The 11,427-nt window shown below is 39.1% G+C and overlaps 1 protein-coding gene across 1 annotated transcript in view; it reads left to right on the plus strand.

Annotated features, from left to right (window-relative positions):
* The window catches only part of LOC306885764 (receptor-type tyrosine-protein phosphatase delta-like), a 118,742-nt gene that overhangs the window by 60,619 nt on the left and 46,696 nt on the right, over positions 1-11,427 (plus strand). The window contains exons 15-19 of the mRNA XM_079442553.1: positions 1,434-2,021; positions 2,341-2,441; positions 3,861-4,117; positions 6,521-6,614; positions 8,964-9,173. Coding sequence (XP_079298679.1) covers positions 1,434-2,021; positions 2,341-2,441; positions 3,861-4,117; positions 6,521-6,614; positions 8,964-9,173 — 1,250 coding nt within the window. The remainder of the gene's footprint in view (positions 1-1,433; positions 2,022-2,340; positions 2,442-3,860; positions 4,118-6,520; positions 6,615-8,963; positions 9,174-11,427) is intronic.

Genomic DNA, 11,427 nt, shown 5'->3' on the forward strand with positions numbered 1-11,427 from the left:
TTTTCACTTCCATTTTAAGAGTTTAAAATTTGGATGTTTATTTATTTTGCTGTCCTATTGAGAACCACTTTGTTACATTAGTCAGCGCAGCACTGATTGTCGTAGGAGTGGGCGATTTACAGGCAGACATGATAAAACATTCAAAATTTGTCAACCGGTAGCGATTTCAGTCTCTGGGTATATTGCACGATGATATTGTAGCACTGCATCATCAAGAAAATTTAGCATTTGCATGCATTTTAACCTTTGATTTTAAACCGCTCACAAGATGCAAAATTTGGTAACATTTTGGTACTTACACATTGTCTAAATAGAGTTTGTTTTCTGCTTATTGCACACTAATGGTCAAATTCACACAAAAGTGTAGTACTTATGTAAGCCATGTCTTAAGTGAATGCAAACAGTTGGGAGAAAATCCTCTGTATATCAATATATTGGATCCATGCGTTAGGTCTTAAAGTGACAGCAGCCTCACATGCTTGCTGTTGTCTGTCATTGATGGTAATCAAACAACAAAAGACAAAGAGAAAATCACTCACTGCTCTTGACTGAATCACTTTTGCGTTCATTGTTATTGAACTGAAGTGAATCTGAAACACTGAATCTGAATTGAGCTGAATAATGACACTAATGTCTTCAGTAGAGCTGCTTAACAGCTGAAACCAAAATAGTTGCATAATTGATTTCATAATTTAACACTTATTTTATTCTTTAGTGCACTGATGTTGCTTTCAAACATTCTGTTTTGTATAAAACACGATAGAAATAAATACAACATGACTTGCATTTATTTACCCTATATATGACGGCATTTGTTTTTTGCTGATGTAAATTAGGGGTATCCAGTTATTTGGGTAATGTAACTAACCAACTATATTGTTATATATGTATTGTTATTATGAAATTATTCATATACTGATATAAGATTTTGGTCATATCATTGACCTCAAAGCTGCTGTACGTTTCTCTTTCTTGGATTAGTTAATCCAGCATTAGTTATTGCCAGGGCTTGACATTAACTTTTTTGCTCACCAGCCAATGTGGCTAGTGGTTTTCCAAAATTGCTAGCCACTCAGCATTTTCACCGGCCATAATTACACTTGCTTCTTCAAAAAAATCCACTTGTCCCAGACAAACATTAATGTCGAGGTCTGTTACTGTATAATTCAGCCCGCCAAGGTGGCTAATAGGAGTGACTGTGTTACCCGCCACTGCTGAAATCCACCCGCATTTGGCAGGTTGGTGGGCGTTAATGTCAATCCCTGGTTATTGCTGTGATATTGTAATTGGGAGATTTGACTGGTTTCCATATCATGAGAACTCTATTTCCAACAAAAAATGTCTATATTGTGCTCTATATCGATACATATACAGGTCCAGTCGCCCACCTCTAAACTGCCGTACGTTTCTCTGTATCGTCTGTCCGTTCTCAGTTCCGGAAAAGCCTCGTCTCATGGTGAGTCCAACGAACATGGGCACAGCATTGCTGCAGTGGCACCCGCCGACCAACACCTACGGTCCGTTGCAAGGCTACCGGCTGCGATTCGGCCGCAAGGACGTTGAGCCCCTGACCGTCATCGAGTTCTCCGAGCGTGAGAACCACTACACCACCAAAGAGATCCACAAGGGGGCATCCTACACTTTCCGCCTCTCGGCTCGCAACAGGGTGGGATTCGGAGAGGAGACTGTGAAGGAGATCACCACGCCCGAGGACACTCCTGCCAGTTACCCACAAGGCATCGTAGCCCAAAGTAGCACGACCACCACCATTCAGGTCAGCTGGCAGCCTGTGGCGTTAGCCGAGCGCAACGGAGCCGTTATCAAATACGCCCTTCAGTATAAAGACATCAACAGCCCTCGTAGCCCCTCAGAACTGTTCATCACAGCACCAGAGTCCACCGTCACGCTGGACGGCCTTAAAGCAGACACCACGTATGATATTAAAATGTGTGCCTTCACCAGTAAGGGCCCCGGTCCTTACAGTCCTAGCGTCCAGTTCAGAACGCAACCCATCAACCAAGGTAGGAGGCTCGCAAAACCCTCTCGGCCCCGTTTGCCTTCTCCTACAACCTTAAGTCACCTGTGAGAAAGAGTTTGGTTTTCAGAACCAAACCGAATCTGAAAATGCCTCTAGCATAGCTAGTAAAGATCAGTTAGTGTTCTGCGGAGAGTCGATGGTAAGCTGCAGGTAAGGTTGGAGTTCTGGGCTAGTCCTCATGAGGTAGCAGGCAAAGTGCTTGGCAGGTAAGACTGATGTTGACTAGCTGCCTTCCTAAAAGGTGGTGAAACCAAGCGCTGCAGATCTGTTTGTCTAATTCATCTGCCCCAACTTTCTTTTAGCAGTGTTTGCAAAAAATTTTCACGTGACCGCTGCCATGAAGACCTCGGTGCTGCTGACGTGGGAGATTCCCGAGACCTACAACCCCGCGCAGCCGTTTACGGTGAGAGACGCCGAGAAACCCTTAAAGGGATAGTTCACCCAAAAATGAAATTTCTGTCATTAATTACTCACCCTCACATCACTCCAAACCTGTAAGACCTTCGTTCATCTTCAGAACACAAATTAAAATATTTTTGATGAATTCCGAGAGCTCTCTGACCCTCCCATAGACAGCAAGGATCCTAACACGATCAAGGCTCAGAAATGTAGCGAGGATGTCGTTAAAATAATCCATGTGACATCAGGGGTTCAACTGTAATTTTATGAAGCTATGAGAATACTTTTTGTGTGCAAAGAAACCGTGTCAACCTTTAGCACCATTTTGGAGAGTTTCACATGCACAAACAGGGTATGCTGTTCTGTGTCAGCGGCACTGTACGCGTATACGCTGTTTACATTGTTTACACTTTGATCTGAACATGAACAACGTATCCACGTACATATGTTGCATATGTTGTTTATGTATGTGATACTCTCCAAAATGGCGCTATAGGGTGATGCGGAGGAGACGAATTGTTGAATAAAGTCATTATTTTTGTTTTCTTTGCATTGATCGTGTTAGGATCCTTGCTGTCTGTGGGAGGGTTAATTTTAATAATCTTTTGTTGTGTTTTAAAGAAGTACACTTATTTTGATGTACTGCCTAACACTCTTTACTAAAGCACATGTAAAAACCTGATTATCGTTTTAACTGTTGTGTTATTTGACTTTACATGTTGCAAATGTATATATTTTAAATGCATTAAATTGCACTAAATATACAAATACATGAGGTTACACTGTACATGTCATTAAAGTATATTTTGATTTATCATAAATGCTTGTCAGTACATTCAGCGATAATTTATCAATATTTCAAAGACAACATAAGTAATTATGAAATGAAATATACAAATGTACTTAAGTCCTACTTAAGTGGGTCAAAACACTAAAGATCAGCTGTGTATTTAATCTCTCTCTCTCTCTCTCTCTCTATATATATATATATATATATATATATATATATTAAATGAAAAAGAATTATAGTTTAACTATAATTCTTTTTCATTTAATTGCAAGTAAAATGCAGTTAAGTGTCTGAAAACATTTGATGCAGTTCACACTTCAGTATATTATATTAAAGTATTTCCTGTAATAAATACTTTTAGTATGTTAATTATGCATTATGTACTGTTAAGAATCTACTTCTTTTTTCAAAAAGGACCTTCTAATGCAGAGTAGCACTAACGACAGCATGATGGATACGTGCGATTATGAAATTTAATATTCGGCAAAAGAAGGTATCTTCATAATGCTGCCTAACTTTTGAAGCATCCCTTAAAATGCTGCCTACACAAGCTGCTCACTAGGTTTTGGAACACTAGCTCCATCTATCACATTAAAACTGGTTAAAGTCTGGCGTGCTGGTGTTTCCTCGTAGATCTTGTACGATAACGGTCAGAGCGTGGAGGTGGATGGGAAGCTGACGCATAAGCTCATCACCAACCTTCAGCCGGAGACACAGTACTCCTTCCTGCTCACCAACCGTGGGAACAGCGCCGGAGGACTGCAGCACCGCGTCTCCACCATGACAGCGCCTGACATACTGCGCACCAAACCCTACCTGATTGGCAAGACCAACTCAGACGGCATGGTCACAGTCGAGCTGCCCTCTGTTCAGACGGCTGAGAAAGTGAAGTGAGTACCAGCTCTGCTTTGTGTTTGAGTTTAACGAGAGAAGCACCATGGGCTTTACGAGAAGATCATTCACCTGCGCCCATCTGACATCTGTCTCAACACTGCATCTTTTAACCTTTTCCCATTTATTGGACCGCATTTACCAATTATGCTGTTGAGTCTTTCCATCTCAAGTGGTACAAAAATGGTATAGTTTTTTTTTTTTTTTTTTTATTCTAACAAAAGCGAAGGTCTTAGTGTCATGGACCACGATAAGTTTTTGGTTGCAGAACCCTCAATGTCAGTTCAGTGAATCTCAATGAACAAAACTGGTCTCTAGTTCACATTGCATGTACATATATGAATTCCATGCACATTCTTCTTCTATTGACAAGGTAGTGTCACTTCATAATTGGAGGTTTCAGCTGTAGTGCCTAGTAGACCAGGACACACACACAAAATAATTTCAAGACAGCACATTCCTTAGCAGGAGTTAACCCTCTGGTTGTGTTCGGGTCAAATTGACCCGAAAATGTTTTATTTTTCCTGAAAATACTAGTTAATACTAGAATATACTAACGTTATCGCATTGGACTCAAACTTACTGACTTTGCGCACATAGGGTACAAGTACTTCTCATTAATTGTTTTAGAATTGTTGTAATTTTTTGTGGGTTTTATTTCACCTAGTCACACTCGTTGTGTTCCCGGTCAAAAATGACCGGATTCCAAACAACTGCTTATAAATCTGTCATTATGCTATATTATCACTAAATATTGGATTCATTCTTTTTGTCAACTTTTTCTTTCATTTAGGACTGGTTTTGTGTTTCTATTTGCTTCTGATTAATCATAAGCCTCATTTATCTGAGAGTATGTATCTAATTTTTTGAGTGAAAAAATTTTTTTATGAATAATTTTCACAATATTAAACAAAAAATTATAAAAATGTAAGTTTCTCACACTAGTTTACTTTAATGTTTAATCATGAAGTTTGTTTTTAAATGCTTTTATTTTGTACACATCTAAAGAACAAGAATATGCAAAACATTTATAGATATTTGTACCTTGTTATGTGCATTGCTGGGTTATTCTGATACACATCACTGATACACAATTATACTTTCTAAGAGAGAAAATGGAAAATGCTACCTGAAGTCAAATATGTGCTGTTGTTACATTTACTTATTTCAGTCAATGTGTATTTTATTTCAAGTAATGAATTTTAGTTTCAGTTAACAACAACCCTGGTGCATTAAAGATCAGTTTTTTACATTTATGCATTTAGCAGACGCTTTTATCCAAAGCGACTTACATTGCATTCAAGTTACAGTTTTAACATTTTATCAGCTCTTGCTTTCCCTGGGAATCGAACCCATGATCTTGGCGTTGCTAGTGCCATGCTCTACTATTTGAGCTACAGGAAAGCCACAGTTTTTTTGTTTTCGGGGGGCATCCCGAGTCCCCCGATACTGATGTTTCTGTAAATACCAATGCATAAAGGTACTTACTCCAAAAAAAAAATATATATATATAATAAAATTAAATTAAATAAAGGTTAGAATTTATTTTGATAGTCCACTTCAGACATTCTACTAACTATAAACTACATGTCAACCAATTCTCATTAATTTACAACTACATGTCTACTAACTCTCAGAGTACACTGTTACGTTTAGGGTTAGTAGAATAAGTTGACATATACTTGCAAAGTTTCTCATACTCAGTATGTTGTATTTTGTGGACCCATCAAAAAAAAGTGTTAGGAGATACTAAGCAGACAGTCTACTGATACTCTAATGACTGCTAGTCGACATGTAGTTGCAAAGTTACTTACTGTTAGTAGAATGTCTAAAGTGGACTATCAGAATAGTGTTACCCATCTCTGCCATATGTTGAGAAATATTTTTGTGATATTATTATATATTATAGCTGTGTTGGATTATGGGGATTCTAGAAGAGCTGTCGAAAGGGAAAGTTCACTCGAAAATGACAAATACTTACACAGAGAAAGAGTTGCTCATTTGTTGACTACATTTGTTGTAATTACATGGAAAAGAGCAACTAGCATTCTTCAAGATATCTATTTTGTGTCTCTTGGGAGAAATAATCATACAGGTTTAGGAGGAGATGAGAGTAAAAATGAATGTTAAGATGATTTTGGCCATTCTGTCTATCAGAGAGACCCTCGTTAGTGCGTATGAAGCGCGAGACTGAAACCAGCAGCGTAAAACTAGACTAAAGCGTGGTGAAGTTGGCAGGTTATTGATATGTTTACCAAGGGTTGCTCTCTTTCCTCAAACAAGTCGTTAATCCAGTGTCATCCTGAGTGGATTGGAAAGTCCAGATTGATTGGAGCTAATCTTGATGGATGTCCTGACTCTGTCAACACAACCTTATAGACTCTGTCTGGCTCTCTCTGTAGGGGTTACTACATCGTGGTGGTGCCGCTGAAGAAACAGCGGCCTGGAAAGTTCATCAAACCCTGGGACAGTCCGGACGAGATGAATCTGGAGGAGGTAAGAGACACGCGATCATTGCATCATACATTAGGCCTTACTGATAAGCACATGATTCCCAATGCAGCTACCAGCAGTTATTTGAGAAGAAAGCAGCAAGTCCCATTCATATGGAAATCTACTCCTGCCCGCTAATGGAAATGGAAACACAAGCCCTCCCGTCTAAACGGCGAGAGATAGAGGAAGTTTTCTTTATCGCTCCAGATGAACGTTCGGTATTATTTTTAGCCGGAGTAAATAAAGCAAGCGGTACCACGCAGAGATATGCGTTCTGATTGGCTGATGGCTGGGCACACCCCTCCCCCACCAGCTGGCCTGAGGTGCTTCTGCAAACCTGGTCAGTGATAGTTCAGTGTCTGCGGTTCATGAAGAAAACACACCGTCAGCACTGCGATCTCCGTCACTCCCTCAAAATCAGGCCAAACGGCACATTTATTGGACAGGTGTTTTCCAGCTGCTGCAATGAAAAAAAAAAAAAAAAATATATATATATATATATATATATATATATATATATATATACACTCACCTAAAGGATTATTAGGAACACCTGTTCAATTTCTCATTAAAGCAATTATCTAATCAACCAATCACATGGCAGTTGCTTCAATGCATTTAGTGGTGTGGTCCTGGTCAAGACAATCTCCTGAACTCCACACTGAATGTCAGAATGGGAAAGAAAGGTGATTTAAGCAATTTTGAGCGTGGCATGGTTGTTGGTGCCAGATGGGCCGGTCTGAGTATTTCACAATCTGCTCAGTTACTGGGATTTTCACACACAACCATTTCTAGGGTTTACAAAGAATGGTGTGAAAAGGGAAAAACTTCCAGTATGCGGCAGTCCTGTGGGCGAAAATGCCTTGTTGATGCTAGAGGTCAGAGGAGAATGGGCCGACTGATTCAAGCTGATAGAAGAGCAACTTTGACTGAAATAACCACTCGTTACAACCGAGGTATGCAGCAAAGCATTTGTGAAGCCACAACACGCACAACCTTGAGGCGGATGGGCTACAACAGCAGAAGACCCCACCGGGTACCACTCATCTCCACTACAAATAGGAAAAAGAGGCTACAATTTGCACGAGCTCACCAAAATTGGACGGTTGAAGACTGGAAAAATGTTGCCTGGTCTGATGAGTCTCGATTTCTGTTGAGACATTCAGATGGTAGAGTCAGAATTTGGCTAAACAGAATGAGAACATGGATCCATCATGCCTTGTTACCACTGTGCAGGCTGGTGGTGGTGGTGTAATGGTGTGGGGGATGTTTTCTTGGCACACTTTAGGCCCCTTAGTGCCAATTGGGCATCGTTTAAATGCCACGGCCCTTCCTGAGCATTGTTTCTGACCATGTCCATCCCTTTATGACCACCATGTACCCATCCTCTGATGGCTACTTCCAGCAGGATAATGCACCATGTCACAAAGCTCGAATCATTTCAAATTGGTTTCTTGAACATGACAATGAGTTCACTGTACTAAAATGGCCCCCACAATCACCAGATCTCAACCCAATAGAGCATCTTTGGGATGTGGTGGAACGGGAGCTTCGTGCCCTGGATGTGCATCCCACAAATCTCCATCAACTGCAAGATGCTATCCTATCAATATGGGCCAACATTTCTAAAGAATGCTTTCAGCACATTGTTGAATCAATGCCACGTAGAATTAAGGCAGTTCTGAAGGCGAAAGGGGGTCAAACACAGTATTAGTATGGTGTTCCTAATAATCCTTTAGGTGAGTGTGTATATATATATATATATATATGTGTGTGTGTGTTTTCCCTCCAGCACACACTCAATTTATTTGACTGTCTATATTTGAAGTCGCCTGTTGAAAGTGGCTCAAGGGCAGAAGGACTGAAGCAGTTTTGATGGCTTGAACAGGATTGATAGAAAGCTTTATCAGAGTGCCGGCAAACGCCTGCGGATCACCACACACACACACACACACACACACACACACACACACACAAGCACATACATACAGTGGAGGCCAAAATGATCAGAACACTAGTATTTTCACCAGCTAAAAAATTGTTTTATGTCAGTTATTTCTATCTTTTGCTGTAGTGTGTCAGTAGGAAATGTTTGGAAACGTAAACTGATATTTCCTACTGACACACTACAGCAAAAGATAGAAATAACTGACTTAAAACCATTTGTAGCTGTTGGAAATACTAGTGTTGTAATCATTTTGGCCGCCACATTAAAATAAAATTAAAATAAAAACTGGAAATATAAAAATTAAATGTACTTCAGAATATGAATAAATACTATATAGAATCAGTTGAGCTCTGATCAGAATGTGTGCTGGACTGATCATTCGTTTCTCTCCGTGTTTCTTACAGCTGTTGCGAGAAATCAACCGAACGAGTCACACTCTTCGCTTCCGTCGGCAGATGGAGCCCAAGCCATATATTGCGGCATATTTCCGCGAGCTGCCGACCGAGTTCACGCTGGGAGATGCCAAGATGTATGGAGACTTTGAGAACAAGCAGCTGCTCAACGGACAGGAGTACGTCTTCTTTGTTCTGGCGGTGCTGGAGATCTCCGACAATGTGAGTGTCAGCTGCTTTGATGGGAAAAATACAGAACGGAAGATGTAGTTATTTGAGAAGAAAAACTGTGAATATGTCTTATTTCATTTTATTTTATTTATTTATTTTTTATGTATAAACAACACAAAAGTTGTTGTGACACTCATGTTCACATCAAGGTGTGACTGTTCCAGTGTTGTAATTGTTATCTAAAACTTTCATAAATAAATGTTGTTAATTGAAGTAAAACTTAAATAAAATAAATTGAATAAATAAAATATTAGATAAAAACTTTAACCGCAAAAACATAAATGTAATTAACTAATTGAAGTTTAAGTACTAAAATTACTAAAACTAATAATCAATTTAAATAGTAATATTTATAAGAATAATAAAAGCTGCTAAAATTACTCTGTTACGGAGTGAACAGACTGAGGGTCGTACGGATCCAACTGCTGGCTTTCATTTAGATAAAAAAAAAAAAAAAAAAAAAAAAACTTTCCCTCTATCTTTCTCTCCACCTACTAGTTTGTACTTATTTGAACAATGACTGAGACTTGGTGTTACGAGCACTTCCTCTGTCTGACTGCCTCTTCAAGATGAATCGCTTTTTGTATTCCCCAATTGTAAGTCACTTTGGATAAAAGCGTCTGCCAAATGACTAAATGTAAATGTAGATAAGATGTGGTCAAATACACAGGCGTGGGTCAAAAACACAGCAAACAGGAACAACACAGGCTAGGCGAAAGAGTATTCCAAATTCCAAACTAAATCCAGAAGGGCTAGGCAAAGGGGTACTCAGAGAAACGTAGGCAATAGTCCATAAGGTGGAAAACAGTATCCAGGCAGGGTGAGACAACAGGTAAATCCAAACACAGGCAAAGATTGAAACACAAGAGAGCAGGCAGTGCAAAACAAAGCTAAGATCTAGACTAGGGAAAAAGACAAGAACTAAGACCAGATAAATTGGCTCCGTAAAGTAGCTACGCTAGACAGCATAAAAGCTAACATTTCTTGGATGGCTTCAGTGACTGAGATAGGACAGACAGACAATACACACTTTTTAAGCCATGGACTTCCTCTTTCAGATTGCCGAGTATTGTTTGCATTTATTGCGGTGTAGCCGATAGCACATTACGGAGACATTTCTAGTTTTTCCCGAGTTCATAGTTTAGAATTGTTCTTTGCCTGGACTACCTGTGTTTTTGATTATTGCCTGCTGTGGATTACCCCACTCATCTCACCCTTGTTTGGATACTGTTTGCTCCTCATCTGAACTATTGCTGGTTTATTTGAAGTGACATTTGGATACCCCCTTGCCTTGCTCACTGGATTATGTTTGCCGATCGATTGACCGTGTCTGTCCATGGAATACTCTTTGTCTTGCCTGGAATGTACCTGTTTGCCACTGTTTGACCCATGCCTGTTATGACCACGTTTTGTAATAAAAGCATGCAGATTGATCTGCATGTCTCTCGTCTCTGTCGGTCCGTAACATACTCAATCTAAAATTTTAATGAAACAAGTTTTGTCATCTGCTATTGGTTTTATGGTTAAAAAAATAAAACAATAAAGTAAATAAACAAATAAAAGTAATTATCAGTGTTAGGGAAAGTTACTTTTAAAAATAATGCATTATAATATTGTGTTACTCCATTAAAAAGGTAACTAATTTCATTACTTGTTTTTTTTTTTTTTTTTACTTTTTATGAAAAGTAATGCATTGTCTACCAAATTCTTGAACTTTATGCCAGTTTATGTCTCCGAATATTTCAGAATGTGAAGTCTGAATACTGTATGTGTGTGTGTGTGTGTGATGTCTCTGTTTATCTGCTTGTGCTGATGATTTCAGAGTAAATTAGATGCTAATCACTGAATGCAGTTCATAACTCACACCACTGAACACAAAGCAGCACACACTGATGAATATTACATTAATCAGAGTCATAACAGGATTTCAGAGCTCTGACAGTGTTTTTATATGATCGTATTTATATAGTTCCAGTTAATTGTTTCCGTTAATTGTTTCCAGCATGTCGAGGCTGTTTGACTATGTTCTTGAATAATAATACTCTGCCATTGATTTCAAGGAAGTGGCTTTAAAGAAACATTCCCTACATTAGCCTGAAACATATCATTACGTGCGTACAATTACATGTGCGATTTATGCGAGGATAGATTAGTGCATGTGAATGTGAAACAGGCACGATTTAGACACTTTACAGATCAAATAACAAACTCTTTTGTTCTGCTGAATAATTCATACAAGTGCTTT

Source organism: Barbus barbus (genome assembly GCF_936440315.1).
Source record: "Barbus barbus genome assembly, chromosome: 2".
NCBI lineage: Eukaryota > Metazoa > Chordata > Actinopteri > Cypriniformes > Cyprinidae > Barbus > Barbus barbus.